Source organism: Hippocampus zosterae, chromosome 20 (assembly GCF_025434085.1).
Source record: "Hippocampus zosterae strain Florida chromosome 20, ASM2543408v3, whole genome shotgun sequence".
In the NCBI taxonomy this organism is placed as follows: domain Eukaryota; kingdom Metazoa; phylum Chordata; class Actinopteri; order Syngnathiformes; family Syngnathidae; genus Hippocampus; species Hippocampus zosterae.
Genome location: NC_067470.1, coordinates 4,054,761 through 4,070,599, shown reverse-complemented (window position 1 = coordinate 4,070,599; position 15,839 = coordinate 4,054,761). Strand labels below are relative to the sequence as shown.

General features: G+C 44.0%; 1 protein-coding gene across 12 annotated transcripts in view; it reads left to right on the top strand.

Moving 5' to 3' along the window:
- Positions 1-228: 228 nt before the first annotated feature.
- The window catches only part of LOC127593005 (microtubule-associated protein 4), a 38,970-nt gene continuing 23,359 nt past the window's right edge, over positions 229-15,839 (top strand). For 10 of the 12 annotated variants that reach the window (XR_007960291.1, XM_052054152.1, XM_052054160.1 and 7 more), the window contains exons 1-3: positions 229-288; positions 9,696-9,881; positions 12,391-12,441. Coding sequence is in view for 11 of the 12 variants with exons in the window: in XM_052054152.1 (XP_051910112.1) it covers positions 9,698-9,881; positions 12,391-12,441 (235 nt within the window). In the remaining variant the exon portion in view is untranslated. The remainder of the gene's footprint in view (positions 289-9,695; positions 9,882-12,390; positions 12,442-15,839) is intronic. The other 2 variants (XM_052054155.1, XM_052054150.1) reach the window with 1 other exon arrangement.

Below are 15,839 nucleotides of genomic sequence, written 5' to 3'. Positions count from 1 at the left end.
TCCATTGAAAGCACCATGTGTCTATCAAAAGTCCCCTTGGTGACGACAGCGAATCTGATGAACATTTGGAAGCCACGATTGGCCCATCAACTTGTCATGCGCACAAACATATTACGGTGATTGGCTACAAAAGAGGTCAATTATATTTCAAGGCAACGATTGGCTCCGAGGTTCCACGTGGGCGAGCGGATCGTCTGCGGCTAGGTAGAGCTTTCTCCAGTGGGCGGTTTGAAGCGGTGACAGCGACGCTCGGAGTCTCCCGACAAACTGCCAAAAAGCAAACAAACGGTGAGTCGAGCTGAAAACGGACTTTTATGCTGTGGAATGCGTTAGAAAGAAATGTGCATGGTTAGGGGGACGTGCAAAGTTTGTCGATGGGTTGCTCGAGTCAGTAGCAGTGACACGACGGTGATTTTGGATGAGCGATCTCACATTACGGTGCGTCCAGGATGATGGTGCGTTCAAGTGCTGGTCGGAAACACGTACTTTCTGTTTGACTGCGCAGTCGGAATGTCCGCGCCCTTTCTGTTCATTTGAACCTGCTTACGCTTAGATTCTTGTTTCTCGACTCCCTGTCAACACAAAGCCGACACTTCGCATGCGTTGCATAGCTGGCAAGTGAATATTGTAAATCCGATCTTGAGGAGCGAGCTTCCAAGCAAATTACGCAAGCCAGTTTGAGTGTCACGCTGTCTCTGGCGGATCATTCATTTGCAGTTTGAATCTGGGGAAAGAGTTGTGTTATATGTGCACTAATTACGTGAATGCTGAAGAGCCTTCGCACGTTTCTTTCCTTGCACCCCCAAACATGGTATTACTGTTTGTTGCATGATGTTGCCAATTTTCGCCGTTGCACTCCTTCCACATTGCTCCACCTATTCAAACAAGGCTCATGCCCATTGATCCCTGCAGGCTGAATTCTTTATTCATGAACGTTCTTTTCTTTTTGTCAAGTACAAAAATTACCTTGTTAATTACCTTGTGAAGTTCAAACTACTTGCATTTTCATCCTGCCACATCCACACCTTTGACACGTTGCATCTATGCACACTTTCAAACCCTGAATGTGCATCCCTCTTTTCTCTTGATCATATTTATTTTATTTTATTTTTGTTTTTGTTCTAGATTCATTTTCACAAGTCTTGGCCCTTACTGAGCTAACCTGGGACATCGGGTATTTTATTTCAAGCCAAATCACGTGGACATGTTTGAGTATAACTAAACAAAAACAAAACAAAACAAAAAACCTGCTGGATATTTTTATCCTGGAATTTGGAGAAAAGTACAATTCCTTGACTCCTTGAAAACTGAATTTGCCCCATATCAATTTTCGAAACTGTGAGGAGCAGCTAGCATGAATTTCCGCCAAACTCTTTCGAAATCGTCGCAGAACTTTCATTCCCCAAGAAAGTTGGTTCATTTGGATTACTTTAGAGCATTTTCCTGATTTACAGTAATTAGGTGATTGATTCAATCTTGGAGGGGGGGGGGGGGGCCTGAGAGGATTGTCACCTTCCTTTGCTCCCCCCCACCCTTCCTCTATCCAGATTACTCGCCAATCCTCCACCGTCAGAGTCAGATTACTGAGTTAGGAATCAGAGGTTGGACGGATCTGAAGTCCTGAACTTCTTGTGAACTTGATCCAGTCACCGTAAATTGAGGGCGCTCTTCCACGCTTCGCTCGCAGATGAAGCATTTTGCCCAAGGCCCTGACAATCACCTGAAAGATAATTTCCTGTGTCTTTTACTCTTTTCTTACACGCTCACTTATGACATCAAGTATTTCCTTTGTTGGTCACCTTGAAAATTCTGTGTGTCCTTGCCAACATCAGATGCGTCGCAGTCGTTTTGGAATCATAAATGGTTATGATCCAAAGAAGACGCTCATCACAAAATATAAAAGGGACACATGCAGGTCATCAAATAATGTCGAGTTGAAGTCATCTCCCAAATTTGGAAAAGGAATCTGGACGGGTCCCAACCGTAGCAGGTTTTAAGGTCACCGGCTTGCCGCCTTCTGAAAAAGGAAAGTGAATCCATTGTTACGCTTCAGAGACAATACATGCATTATTATTCTCCTGTGCTGGAAAATGAAGGGTGCCGCGGATGCTCTTTTTATTATAGATGATTCACTTCTAAAATTGATTTAAGATTTCCAGTCAGTTTATTGAATTTGGATTGCGATACTAATGGCTATCTCCGTCCCTATTATGCCTTATTCATAATTAATGTGTTATTCTCAATACAGAAATTGTGGTAATGGCTTTGTTGCTGCCCAAGTGATAGAACTAAGGGACCCATGAATATAGTTCGCAATAACTTATTTCTTTAAGCGTAAAACAAGTGCATTCAAACGCGGCGGGCAATTTGAATATCAGGGTGGGAAATGCCCATCTTTTTTTTTTGTTTTTTTTTTAGACCTTCCAGCATCTTGAAATGTTTTATTGCGGGCTGAAGAATTTCCAACGGAATTAAAAAATTTTAAAGAATGTTAAATACTTCTGTGCATATTGATTTACAAATATCTCCAACCCCATTCAAGTCAATTTAACATTGGAAGGGGCTGGAAAAATGTACTTGTTTCTCCAGCATTCTCATAAAATACGTAATCGCTCATTTGAAATAGGATTTGAGGCTTTACGGAGCGTTATCTCAGCCCGTAACACAGATGTGTCGGACAATGTCGCCGTGCGCGTGTTTATGTTTGCGAACACCCCAGCAGTGTGCGTGTGGAAGGATGAATGTTTGAACTCTGAGATTGCGTGACAACCACAGATGGACTGAATGAAATGACGGCGGGAGGGACGGATGGCGGAGAGGAGCGGCACGGTGCCGGGTGAAGGGCTCCCCGTAATCCCCGGTCACAACAAACAACAACATCAACAACAACAGCAGCAGCTGGAATAGAGTGTCAGTAGCCGGTCATCTGTCCCGCTGGGGACTTGGAACGAGAGCGGGGGTCACTTGGCACTCGGGGCCGTGGAAAGGTTGACGGACGGACACACTGGAGGTACTCAATTGAGGATGGTCTTGACACATTTCAAGTGGAAAGTCAGTCGCTTGAGCAGTTAAGAGAGATTGTCAACTACAACCGGACCGCATGCAACCACTTTGCAGGTGGACAGGACAGTTTCGACATTGACTATTGTTTCCTGCATCGTTACATTTTATTTTCGCGGTCATTTGTCTCTCGTGGACTTTGTCCATCTGTGGTGAACATATTTCACAGCCAATTTAAGAGAGTCCTCATTTAGCGCTCGTGGCTAAACTGCAGGGACGCCATTAAATGGGTTTAGCCTGAAAATAATGCAAATAGCTAAAAAAAAACCAAACTGGTCAGGTATTTTCATGTTTCCGTTTTTTTTGTTTTGCAATCAGTCTGACCCGTGTGTGTGTGTGTGTGTGATGCTATGCATTCCAGTGCAATGTGCTAAGCCCGCCCAGGCAACAATAGGGCATAGTTCCCAAAGAGATACTGTGTGTAAACGCCTTGAGCTGCGGTCATACAGGGAATTCATTCATCACGGTGTCCTTTTTCGAAGGGGAGGGAGCGGACAATCCGGAAGGGAGGCAGGCACAGGACACGTCTACCTGTCGGTATGCTCGCACGTGGCCCCTAATAGTGTCAAGTTCCAAATAGTACACATTTTAAGGGAAATTGTCTGTCATCCACACATGAAAACGAGATAAGGTTTATCTTACAGAACCGGGCATTGAGATTTTCACTCAATTTCGATTCCACCGCGGGCTCAAACTAGACCGCTGATCTTGACAGCCACACACACACACAGACAGAAATGTATAATATGTTTTGTAATGAATGATGCAACCAACAATGGTGGACGAAAAAAACCTGACGGAACTTGTTCAAGCTTTATTTAAATAAAAAAAACAACAGTCAATCTCTCCTGGGTTAAAAAAATAAACGTATTGCTCCTCGTGTGAATTCCGTGAACAAGTTATGTGCGTCATCGTTGCTATCCGATTGCAAACGACACGTTGGCCGGTTGGTTTAAGTTGTCCTGTATACCGTTTGAAAACACTCGACACCACTAGTTGTGCAGTTTCTCACGTTTTGAATCGAAGTCTCGTAATAAAGATAGATGCACTTTACATGATTATGCATCCTATGGAATATTATGAATTATGTATGCTCAGTGTACAGCGCACATCATTTGGATTAGCCGGCCTGTTAAAGTACGTATGCATGTTCGTGGTACTTTTTATTTGTTATGTTTTGAAGGGGAAAAAATGCGTTCTCTACTTCTATTTCGAGGATTCACATGAAATAATGATGAGCATCATTTTTTTTGATGCTGATTTATGGTTGGCGCAACCGCGAGTCACGTACTGTATCTGCACGTCATGCAGCTCGGTGCCTGTCACATGATCCGAATTTATTGACTTTGCATCTGGAAGAGAAGAATAGTACCTCGGTGAAAATGAACGTCTCGCTATGTGGCATTTTGTGTGTGTACGTGTGAGGGTCAGCCACTGGTGGGGGGGGGGGTTTGTTGAGACGGTTCAAAAGCGCAGCCTACGACATCTCGCCGAGATTTTGCCAAATGCAAAGTGCGTTAAATCTCGCTCGGTAGACTTTTGGTTTTCCGTCGTCATACCCGTTGAATGATTCCACAAGAAAGTACTAATTACGTTTACGGAGGCCTCTGGACTTTTTTTATTGAAGCTTCAGTGTTTCGTTATCCTTCAGAGATTAAGTCATTAATTTTGGATTGTGTGCTTTTTGGGAAGCTTTAACATCACACACTTGATCCGCGATGATGTAACGTGCTTGCAAAGGTGTGTGCTTGTGCCCGCTTGTGCTTGTGTGTGTGTGTGTGCTGGGTCTTTTCTGACCTCCCATACAATTCAATTCAGTGGTTAACTTCAAATCCGAGGTCAAAGGTCACCACATTAAATATAGCTATGAGTAAAGGTTGGGCAAGGTTCCCCAATGCAGCTTTGAGTTAGTTGACACAATGTATCTAAAGCGATGACTGGACGGATAGATTCTTTTCGTTTCGTTTTCAAATAAAGGACATTATCGCGCAAGAAGCAAGTGTAGCGATGCCCGACCAACGTTTCTTGTCTTTTGAGACTCATTATGCCGCAATTCTGTCTTTGCTCCTTGGGGCACGGCGCCACTCCCAGCATTGGATAACAAGCCCAGAGGCCTGTGGGCGCCATCTTTCTTTGTCTCCCTGGTTGGAGCGTTTTCCTGCGTGACTCCTCTGAGTTTCATCACTCGTTGCAGTCCGTGTAGTTGCTGAGCCTGACGCCCTGCATGCCAACTCCTTTCTTCCGAAACATCTGTTGCTCGAGTAGTTCCCAGTGTAGTTTTTAAGGCTCATGATTGTCAGCTTGGTCGTGCGTGTGAAATGAGAGAAGCGTGTGTTAGTGAGAACATTTTGTGTGTGTGTGTGTGTGTGTTTTGGTGTGTCAAATTTCGGAGAGCTGTTATGTCGTATGATTGCGATTCTCGGCCGACCTTTGTGGGTTCCAAAAAGTTGAAGCCATTTATTTCATCCTTCCGTTTGTTCTGAATGAAGTTTGGACACCCCTGCGCTAAAAGATGCAAACCATTCAACAATTGTCGTCGCTTCATTCCAAACACTTTTGGGATTCCTACCTTACATGCAATTAGCCTGATGTGGCCCTGCGTTGACAAAGCTGCGATTGTGAGCGGCGACTGGCCTTCGTGGAATGTTAAGAGATAGCATCTTCCTCAGATTAGTGTGATGGCAGGGAGACGCGGGACTTTAAATGTCAATGTGTGCACGCTCAAAAGCAGGTAAAATGTAATCAAGGGTTTACGTAGTGACTTGGTGTGACATTTGATATCATCTCAAGTGTCAACAAAATGCACCTGATTTCACTTTGGTTTTGCACATTGTTACTTTTTAAAAGTTCGGACTGGTGGTGGGGTGGCGGTGTGGTTTTTTGTTGTTGTCACTAAGTAGTCCTTAATGGGATGACGGTTGGAGGTTCCTCGATTGGCCTTCGAGCAGTTGTGATTTCCACTGGCGTGAGCAGCGATCACATGACAAGTCTCTTATTTCTTCCCTGCCCCCATCGGCTTTTGTGACCCGAGCGAACAAGGTTCAGGCTGCACGTGCAACCAGGGACAACGTTTGTCAGGCATTTTTTGACGGTCTTTCTGCACTCTGTAACAATTTTAAAGCGATTCCCATGTTTGGTGCAACTTATTTCATCAAGAATTATTTTATTTATTTGTTTATTTGCTGAAGAATGCCAAAGATTAATTAATTAATTAATGATGAATAAATACTGACTTATGAACATAACACCAGTAAATAAATAACAGTCGTAACCCCCTCAAATTAAAAAGATGCATTTGACGGAGCCATTGTAACTACATTGTAACTACTCAGGACCAAGGTCAGCTTGTTATAAAGCGTGGAACAATGCGGAACAAAAACAGCACAGGTGGGGTTGCATTTGCCTCCACTCCACCCCGAGCCTGTGAGTGCACGCGCGTGTGGGGGGAGGTGTGTGTGGGTAGGGGGGGGGAATTAAGGGAGAGCGAAAAAGAAAAGCCCTTTGTCAGCTGTTTCGGAACACAATAAAGGAAGCTAACTGCAAAAGGGGAAATTGCCCACTCAAATTAAATCGCACATTTTTTTTTTATTGCTTTTGACATGGATGTTTCCGAGCCCGCCTGCAATAAACGGCTGATCTTTTCATGCAACTCGGTTGCAACGTGAGTCCTCGAGACGCACTCCTCAAGACAGTTGAGATCCCTCGCGAGAAGGATTACTCGGTCTCCGTCAAACTGATGAACATCTCCTCCAACTTCCCTGACCTACGCGGAATAAGTCTTGGATGATTAGCGTGTTGTTTTTCTTTCTTTATTTACATTTCATCATCAAGATTTGTGTTACCATTGACCGTCACTGACATCCGAAACCACGTACCCGTGACGTCGATATTGTACCCCAGTGCTCTGGCTACGCCAGCTCTCATAATTATAGGTTCACGCTGCAGTAATGCCGGGATATTAAAAAACGGGTTTGCTGTGTATTTATTTAGCAGAAACAAGTTCTGAAAGTGCTATATAAATCAGCATGTATTGTATTGTATTGCATTGTTAACAGCGCAGAGCTCCAGACCAGGAAGAATCCGTTACTGAAGCTGAAGTCTTGACATTGCAATGGAATACGGGGTGTCCACAAAGTCTGGGTGCAAAGGAAGATGGGAGTGGTCCCTGTGTTTCTCCCCTCGCTGTCACACCGGACATGTAATTATTCATTGCGCCGAGTCATGTCGACATGGAGTCTCTCTGCAGTGTGTTGCGTCTGAAAGGGATGTGAGAGCAAATCCCCGGTTTAAGCGTTTTGGATTAAAGGTGAAAATTATTCAAAAAACCAAGAGTCCTGTTGCTGCCACCCCCGTCCCCCCTATTTTCACTGATCAAGGGAGGTGGAAAGATGAGTTATTTGATATGTGCGGCTTAATTTTTGATTTTAATGAAATATGCAAACAAGTCCATTCCTGTCTGCTAATATTAATGATGTCTTTTCTTAAAAGAATAGCAGAGATATGTCCTGATTAAGGAACTGGTTATTAATAACTAGGTTATTAAATTCATCATCTTTTAATTCATGTGTACTTGTTTTGGTGTGTTTGTGTTTACATACAATGGTGATGTGTTGGGAAGCAGATTTAAAAAGCGGCTTAACCTTCACCTCTGCTTTTTTTGGCAGCCGGCAAACGCTGTCTCTCCCACAAACTCGAACCAGCCAAACCACACGCGCGCACGCACGCTCGCACACAACTGCACATGAGTAATCCCGAAACGCATGCGCAGAGTCGTGCACACGTTTTTGTTTTTTTTTTTTCACAAGCAGACAACACAATGGAAAGTGCCTTTTTCATTGATTTCCTTCCTTTGCTCAATCCAGATTGTTTCCGAGTGGCCACACCAAAACTGTGAGCAATATGTGCCAACCAACTTGTGGCTGTTTAGAAAAGGTGGAAAACAAAAACTATTTATTCCGTCAAACGCTTGTGAAATGAAATGTCATGACCCGTTTCCAGCTCACGCCGTGCACCCTAACCAGACATTGATACAAGCAGACACACACTCGGATGATGCTGTGTTAAAAATGGTAATTATAAACCGTTTGTGACTCGTATGGTCTTTGTGGCGGAGGCAGTTTGCGAGCAGTCTTCCTGCGACACACCCTGATGCAGTGGGGAAGCTGGAGAGGGAACGGGGGGGGGGGGGGGCTGCCGAGTAACTGAGCTCATACGCTGATATTCAAACGTGTAACGCTTGACGACCCCATCCGATTCATATGCTTTTAATATCTTGCCTCACAAAAGCAAGCCTTGTTCATCATCCTATTTAGCCCGAGCCATGTGTCATATTTTCTGAGGAAGGCACGGCTATGCTACTGGTGTCCGGGGTTTGGCTCAGCCACTGAATGCCAAAAGGAATTTGAAGCATCCGATGTTAAAATAAACATGTAGTAAGTCAGTAATCCGGCAGATGGGGCTGCGGGGTTGTTTTTGACACATTATTAGGTGAAAAAAAAACCCACCCATTCATTTGAAAAGGAATCATTTTATAGGTTTTTATTGAATGTATTTTGCATTTGGGTGCCGGATGATGCAATGTGAGGCTCCTGACTTGCCGTTGCGGCGCAGACAGTTTAAAGCTACGCTCGTATAGCTGCAAAAAAGACGGTTTGGATTTTAGCAGCAGATGTGTTCCCTTGCTCTGCCCCCGGGGCAAGAGCTTGACCCACACCCTGCTTTGAATGACAATGAGTGTCGTATTTCGGCAAGCTAGGTTGTGTGAGGTTAACCTGAGAGCCTTCGCAGGTGGAGAGGGATGTCAGGAAGGTCGGGAGGATGGTCACAAGATAAATACGGACAGTGGCTGAGCAGCAAAGGAAGGCGGCCAACTGGCACCGTAGATAAGCTGGCGTTATATTTGGAAGATGACACAATGTGACTCAATAAATTCTGTCTAGATATCAAATTAACAATGCTTTATGACAAATAAAAAACAACAGCAGTGGTTTGACAGCGGGAAAGACGGACAAGTTTTGAGCTCGTTGAACATTGCTGATTGAACAAAATGAAGCCGCTCGGGTTACTGGGTTTTGTTGAGAAAAATGAGTATGTCACCATGACGGCAGTCTAGCAAAAGACGGCCCCACCCCCACAACAAAAAAAAAAGTACACAAATGATGTAATGCAGATGTACGGACGTGACAGTCTTGCGAGCTTGGTTAGCTGGAGTTAAGTCTGTCCGGGTTTGAAATTTCAGATTTACGGCTGCCTGTGAACTTGTGCCAATTTGCTCTTCAAATAGCACTTTTTGAAATTCGAGACCGAACCAGTGCCTCTGCCGCTAAACATTAGAACTGGGACTCTCTTTGAGAGCTGCGATTCAATTACGGATTATCGATGCATCTCAAATGATGCATGTTGAATTGGTGCGCGTAAGAATCCATTAGCTCTCCCTTCCGTCTCTGCTCAACACGACCCTCCCAAGCAAATGATGATCATGAAAAACAAGTCAACACTCAAAAATCCGTCTTAACATTCTAATCAGTTAGAGCTGCGTGTAATAGCTAGTGTGTCGTGTTTTTTCTCGTTATCTCAGTTTCCAACCCCGATGCAGTATATATTCACTTCATTGTTTGTGTCTCTTCCGTCCACAGCCATGGCGGAGTTAGACTTGAGTCTGAGCGACGCTCTGGTGGACAGCGCTCCTCAGCAGGGTCCAGAAAGCCGCGTGGAGAGGGATTTCGTGGCTCAGTTGGAGGCCGAGACGTTCGATGATCAAATCGGGGAGACCGTCGGCAAGACGGACTACATCCCCCTGCTGGACGATGATGCCAATGCGGGTGAGTGCGCCTGTCTTGCACAATGGCTGACAATTTGATCGGTAAGGAGAGAAAAAAGGCTGAAACGGGCAACGGTGAAAGTGAAATTGAGTGAAGTTGTTGAACCCCCCCCCCCCCCCCCCACGATTGGCACGTATGTGCCATAGTCAAGTCAGCTTTATCGTCCAAGATGCTCTAAGTGCAACCTACAGCACAGATAAAATGTGCACTTTAACTGAAGAAAGAGGAAATGACAAACATAATTTCCATCAAAATTGGCAATTACTGGTCAACAAGAGTGCAGAATTTAGTGTGTGTGTGTGTGTGTGTGTGTGTATGCATATAATTTTATTTTATATTCAAATGACAGTGTTATGGCCACGTTCCATTTCATTACGTACTGTCTGCGTAGTGTCATGAAAACGTCATGTTAAATATCACCACCGTTCTATATTCGACCCACCCGCTCCCGCCATTTCTGTCCACATTAGTGTTCAATAACGACTGCAGTTTTCATATTTGCTCGATCCTTTGACTTCCCCCCCCACACTGCATGTTGACGTTGAGACGCTTGGCAGTTTACGTACAGCAGCAACCGCATTGCAGATTTGATTTTCTTTTCATGTCGTCTGGCAATCAAGTTTCCTGAACAGTGAAAGTCTCATCTGTTCTTTTTGCAACCCCGAGCATGTATAAGCATGACGTTTTTGTTTTTTTTATGCAATACTCTACGAATCGCAGATGCCCTTAAATGACGGAGGGTATCAGGCACTGCTGGACCCTCGCTGCCGTTCTGGATCTGCTTGGATGTCATTCAGCCACTGGGCGTATAGTCTGAGAATAAACAGACTAGCGGCCACCGCTTTGAATATGCTAGCTTGCTGGTGAAATTTCTATACAATCAAGTTGCGTCCCCCCCCCCCCCCCGCACTGAGCAGTTACCATCCAGATGGTCATCGGGTCGAGTTTTGACCCCTGCACACAATTTTTGAAATGAAATTCCTCACAGCTCTATATTTTTAAATGTAGGAATCAATCGGGTCATTGACGTCGTTTCACAATGTTCTGTGAAGCTTTTATTTACTGGGTTGAATTAAATCTGAGGATAAACTTTGTCTGCTGTGGCTTGTTGCTACTTTCTCCCTTCTAACTTTGATGAAATTCAACTTTTCTACATGTTATCCGTTTTTAAAACTAACTGTTTTCATATTTTGTTACTGAAAAAATGCTTAACATTAAAAAAAAGGCTGGGAACTGACTGCATACCTTTAATTATGAGTTCTCATTAAATATGAATAGATGTCGCCAGGTAGGCGGAGTCTACCAAATAAACAAAGCGACAGTTTCAACCGGCGATGACTCAGCTCTCGGGGCCGTTGCGGCTCTTCAGACACACTTGGGTCAGGCAGTCAGACTGTGTGTGGCCGCTGGTCAGTGACAGCCAGCTACGGGACAGGCTGTGGGTGGTGTTGCCAGTGATCAGCTCTGGCACGCTTTGCGCATACGGACAAATGCAGACATGCTGACAGGCAGTGCCAAACAGCAGGGTGAGGCAGTCTGCCTTTTGTCGTCCTCTGTCTGCAGGCAAGTTGAATGTTGAAAGTGCTTTTCTTTTTCTTTTTTCTGTTGTTGTTGTTGTTTGTGTACACCGCAAAGAACGTTCACCTTTATTCATATGCGCTCATAACATCTTGTATGTATGTATGAGTGCCACAAGCATTTGTGTAGGGCCCCGTGTGATTCTATGTGCCCTTGCATGGGGTTTAATTTGCTTCATGAGACGTGGCAGGTTGAACGTGGCCTATTTTCTCCAAGTTGCTCATCACTGTGTAAAACGGGATAACCTTTATGGATTCTGCTCGAAGTAGTTGACCCACATTCATGACGAAAGGGGAAGTCAAACCGACAATTTTCTTTTACAAGGGGTTGGATTTAGTTTAATGCCGCCATTAGCTGATGTTTTTTTTTTATTGCCACCCCAAATTTTAAAAAAAAAACTCACCTATTCACTGCATTCACAGGCCAAAGCCTTGTCTAAAACAGAGTTTTTTCAGCATAGTATTGCGTCCTTTTTTTTTTTTGTATTTGGTTTTGTCATTTCACATTTGATTTTCCTTATTCTTACTGCCTGGTAATCTGCTCCGCTGAGTCACCAATGTTGACATTAGATGGAGATGCTGAAACCTGACCTTGTAACACCTGTCCTCGTTTACATTTCCGCTCCACTTAACGTGGTATTTTGACTCGCGGCCTGGTTAACTCATTCCGAGTCGTAAGTACGTGAAAGCTAAATCCGATGCAGTGACCTGGCAGCCTCTTGCGGTACTTGTGCCCGGTGACTGTAACGGGACTTGAGGTTTCAGGGTCCATGGTTCATCTTTATTTCCAGGCTCAGTCATATTTCTATTTCTGAGAATCGGCACCACATCCTGGGATTTTTTTTTTCCGTCCAGCCACTAGCAATCCGAAGCATAGTAATGTGTTTTGCTTGTTTCTGTGCTTCCGTATATGTGTATTTGTGCACACGCAGGTACGGCACAGGGAAATGGAGAACAGCAAGCTCAGGGGGTGCAAAAGCCTGGTAAGAGAGATCGCGACATTCCCTCTGCCACCAAAATGAAATTGCGGCAGTCACTCTATTAGCCTACAACGCCAACTATGCCTGACTTGATTTCCGATCGTTTACTTTCGGTCAAAATGTACGTTTCTGTTATTGTGACTGGTGTGTGAACAGAGGCAAGGACACCAAAACGCAAGAAGAAAGAAAACAACAAAAAAAAAACATCTCACTTGGAAATAAAGGCTGTCATTGCAACTTAAACCTAAAAACAACAGACTGATGAAATGAGATCAAGGATGGGTGTGAGAGAGGGGAAACAATCTTTTGGGCCTTTCAAAACAGCCTTTTCCAACGGAAACCATTGTAATCATATTGATCTGCGTCAGACTAAAAACCTACCATTCATGCCGGAAGAGAAAAAAAAACTGGTCGAATTGTAAAAAAATGTCCCATGACTCCCCTTTCTACTAAAATAACATCCCATGAAATGTTCAGCAGTCTAGTCGTCAATGTGACTAGATTAAAATTCTTGTTTTGGCGAACACATGGCCCTGACTAATCAGAACACTCGTGGCGCACCACCCCCCACCCCCACCATCACCACCCTTTGCGCCTTGCAGCTGACTCTGCGCCCGGTTTATGCACGGTTCAACCAATTAAAATTACTAAGAGAGACAACATTTTCACACGACAACTTACACGTTAGATCCTCAGCCCGTTTGGTGATAACCTGAGCCAGGTTTTTGGTTTTCACGGACCCCCTTTTTCGCCTTATTCACATTCTGCGTTTTGGTGCATAAGGCTCCCGGCTGCCTCAGTAGGGATAAATGTGGTTGACACTGTTCTGCGGTGTTAAGTCGCCTGCCTGTCATCTCTCGCCGCTTTGCATGGCATGATGGAATGGGCAGCTTGCGTCGCCATGGTTACCAGGCTGCACAGTATTTGCGCATGCTGTAGTGCTCGTGTATGCAAGGCGTTAATCAGAATTCACCAAAGCGGATTCCACTTATCGTATGAGTGATATTTGAGTTAAATAATAATAATAATAATAATAATAAATCATCAATAACAGAAAAGGCATCTGACCTTGTCAAGGTGCATCAAATCAATCTGTACGTGAGTTGCTAATTGATCGGTGAATTGAGAGCACGAGATGAGTGCCGGCAGAGCAAGTACAGCTGCGCATGTATTTATGCATGTTGAGATGTGCCGTGACTGTCGATGAGCCAAAATATTTCAAATATGGCAAAGAAACAATAGGGGATGTATGTTTGACATTTTTTTTTCTTTTTTTGTTGACTGTTGAATTTGTGCAACCTGACTAATTGCTTTCTTTCCTCCCACCCCCGCCCCCCTGTATTCCTTTCTTACCCTACTTTCACATCAATGTTACTTTTTCTAATGCATTCTCTTTAATTTTGGCACATTCCAATTATTCTTTCAACTGCTGCCATTCCAAACTCTTTCCCTGGCTTCCCAAATCCCATTTTTCCTCTCTCTCTCTCTCTCTCTCTCTCTCTCTCGAATCCCTAACGCTTCAGAGGACTAGATCCCGCCTTCATCGCCACACTGACTGCCCATCAGCTGTTTCTGCTTCGAAGCACCTATTTCCCTCCGCAACATTTTACACAGACACTCTCCTCTCCTGTCAATGTCATCCTTCAATCGGCAAATGGGGAAACGTCGCAGGTTCACACGATTGCACACCACGCACACGTGCAAATATTACAGTAGGGCCCGATTGATTACTGTGAAGGTTTGCAAAAAAAGACACACGAGCTTGAATACGCATGCAAACGGACGCGGAAGCTGATCAATTAACCCGAACCGCGTCTACGAATCACGCACTTCATATTTCTAGTCGTGGGGAGCTGTATTTGCAAATAGAGTATTCAAACCGGAGTCAAAATGGCTGATTTTTTTTTTGTTGCATTTTTAATTTGCGGGTGTGAGAGGCAGGTGCCAACCAAGCGCAGGTGAAATGAGAGGCATCAAGGAAAACGTCTGTTTTAGTTTTGCGGGCCTTTAAAAAAAAAAAAAAATGTTTACATCTGTGCGCCCGCTATTTGGGATCATAGTTGCAAATAAATTGAACACACAACGCATAATTCCAACTAAACATGACCCGACGCTGCATTCATCCCCGCGCGAAGGAGTCGGCCACAATCAACCCGCCTAGAATTTGTCCCCTACAGTGGACAAAGTCTTCACCAGACAAACACACACACACACTCATGCAACAATTACGCTCAAAGGCGTGTGTGTCTGAAACCTTTCAAAGTCATTCACCAAAGCTGCGAGACTCATCTGTCAACACTCGGTAGCGAAGCTGTTTTGCACACACGTAGGTGGGTGCGACTCGATGAATATCCCCAATGGCTGATTATTTAGACTTTTGTCAACGCGTGTGTTTTATTAAACTGCCACTCACGCTCGCTTGTGTCGATTACCTTTCCGTAAATTGTGAGTTGTTTGAAGTTGTGGACTTCTTCCTTCCTTTGCGCCTGTGTTATTCCTGAAATAAAATAAATTCTGATTTTATTATGCTGTCAGTTGACCATCGGTCATTTGAAGAATGTCAGTAGAAGTCTTGAGGGGTTTTTTTTTTTTTTTTAATTTTGTAGCATAGTTTTGTTGCATTTGTCTGTGGTGTGTCGAGTAGTCACTTTTATTGACTCAGCAATGTTTCCAAATACATTGATTACATTCCATTTCTCTTTCGTAATCCCGAGTCTCATGTATGCATCGCGGAAATTTTGGTTGAGTTGGGTATCTCTCCCCTGGATTTTTCCTTTTCCCCCACACTTGCCTTTCCCTGCCCACATCTTATGCTAATAAACTACAACCTAACACACTCACCTTGTCTTTGGCATCTTTCTTCTAACCACCGTCGAGTCGTACCTTTTTAATCTTCATGTCTGAACTGCTTGATTGTCCCCATTCCATCCTTGAAGCCTTTTCAGAGTACGTGCACTGATATTTCCGTCTCAGCCGACATTCACATCTTCGGAAAAAACACAACGCCTCGTCCTCCCGGATTCGGAAAAAAGAGAGTGTCTTTTCACAGCGTAGACGCTTAAAAGGATTACAATGTGCTACAATTGAAAAGCACTGCTGTTTTGTCTTTCAATTTCTCTCGGATTGCAAAACGTGTTTCTGCGTCATCTTTTTTTTTTAACATCTTTTATCCTTTGTGGCCTCAATATTTTGGATTAAATCGTTCTTTCCTGAATAACTCAGGTTTTGTGTGACGGCGTAGCCTCGTGTTACCGCAATAAGAGATTTCATAACAGCCAAATTAGCCAAGCACACTAATTATGTACTCATTTATTTCAGGTTTTTTTTTTAGATAAATGCATAAAAGTACATCAAAAGTTAGGATTATTTGAATCCCTTCTACGAACATAAAGGTCTTTTAC